The sequence below is a fragment of the Entamoeba invadens genome (genome assembly GCF_000330505.1).
Source record: "Entamoeba invadens IP1 unplaced genomic scaffold scaff_1105074725501, whole genome shotgun sequence".
Taxonomy (NCBI): domain Eukaryota; phylum Evosea; order Mastigamoebida; family Endamoebidae; genus Entamoeba; species Entamoeba invadens.
In genome coordinates, this window is record NW_004440222.1 from 1 (window position 1) to 1,464 (window position 1,464).

The following is a 1,464-nucleotide window of genomic DNA, read 5'->3' on the forward strand; positions in this document are numbered from 1 at the left end:
TAAAACAGCCATCTTCGACAAGTAACACACTTGCAAAGTTAAATGATGTCAAAGATATACTATTTTTGAATGCAACTTTGCCAATACATGTGACTGAAGTTGGTATACGTATTTCATTCAATTTATAACACCCAAAGAAAGCGCAATGTGGGATTGTCTCAAGTCCATCAAAGAGTGCAATTTCAGATTATGAGGTACGCCGTTCAAAACAGGATTTCTGAAGTATTTTGTCTGTGGAATACTAACTAGACTATCACATGAACAAAAACACTTGCTTCCAAGAATGACATTTGTGTTACAAGAAATGGATGTCAACAAAACACACCCTTCGAAACAACGCTCAGATATTTTTGTAACACTTGTTGGCAATTCAATTGTTTTCAGATTAAAACAATTAACAAAACAACAATATGAGATTTTAACCACATTTCTTGATAACACAACACTTGTGAAATTTACACAGTCTACAAACATGCGTGGATATAACTTGACATTGCCACTCATTTTCACACACTCATTGTAACAAGTCGCAATTTTCACATCAGCAGAGTATTTTAAGTATCTGAGGTGGGGTTCGTTTGATGTCTCAATGGGTTGTAACTTGCATTTTCTCCATTTGAAGCTCAACAAACCTTTCTTGCCAACACAATTGTGGATCCCAGACATACCCAAACTCTTTCATGTCACCTTCTGTTAATTTAATATTGTTAAAATTGAAACCAAGAGCTTTCAGTCGTAAATGGCATTCGTAACTCACCACAAAAATGTCTTTACCCACTCCATTGGTTTCTATTATGGTCAATTTTTTTGTTATAAGAAAACAGGTATTTGTCTACTTTTTCAGTGTCGAAGGAAGTGAAAGTTCTTTTAAATCAACGAGTTTAATTATATAATTGTACACAAAAGTGACTCCATTTGGAAAAACTAATTTGGTCAATGTAGTATTTTCTGTCAACTTTTGTACTATGATATCGTCACTTTCTGTGATATTTTTTAAATCAAACGAGGTGCCATTTTCACACACAAGACTTGTCAACAAGCTACATCCACTTACAAACCCTTTCCCTATTTTGGTGACACTGCTTGGTATGACAAGTTCTTCAAGATAATTATATTCACTAAACGTGTTCTTGCCTATTTCAACAACAGTACTTGGTACTATAAATGTATTGTCAAATCCATACCAAATGCTGTGTTTTCCAATTTTGGTGATGGACGTTGGAAACACAAAGTTGTGAATTGTATCATAAGAAAAATACATATACATATTAATGCAACAATTCTCTGAGATTTCAACGGGGTTTTGTGCCTCATTATAAATGCTTCTCAAATTAAAGTCCACAAGTGTTGATGGGTAATACACCGTTTGGAGATAATCATTATATTGGAAAAATTCCCCATCAATTTTTTCTGCCTCATGAAAATCAAACACTTTACATTGTTCGAGGTTGTACAACACAACTC

General features: G+C 33.9%; 1 protein-coding gene across 1 annotated transcript; it reads right to left on the minus strand.

The window, feature by feature from the left end:
* Positions 1-117: 117 nt before the first annotated feature.
* On the minus strand, positions 118-1,261 carry EIN_159080 (hypothetical protein; the record flags this gene model as incomplete). The annotated part of the gene is made up of 3 exons (XM_004255344.1): positions 118-675; positions 758-832; positions 926-1,261. 3 exons carry the CDS (start codon positions 1,259-1,261, stop codon positions 118-120), a joined length of 969 nt encoding a protein of 322 aa, XP_004255392.1.
* Between the last annotated feature and the right edge of the window lie 203 nt (positions 1,262-1,464).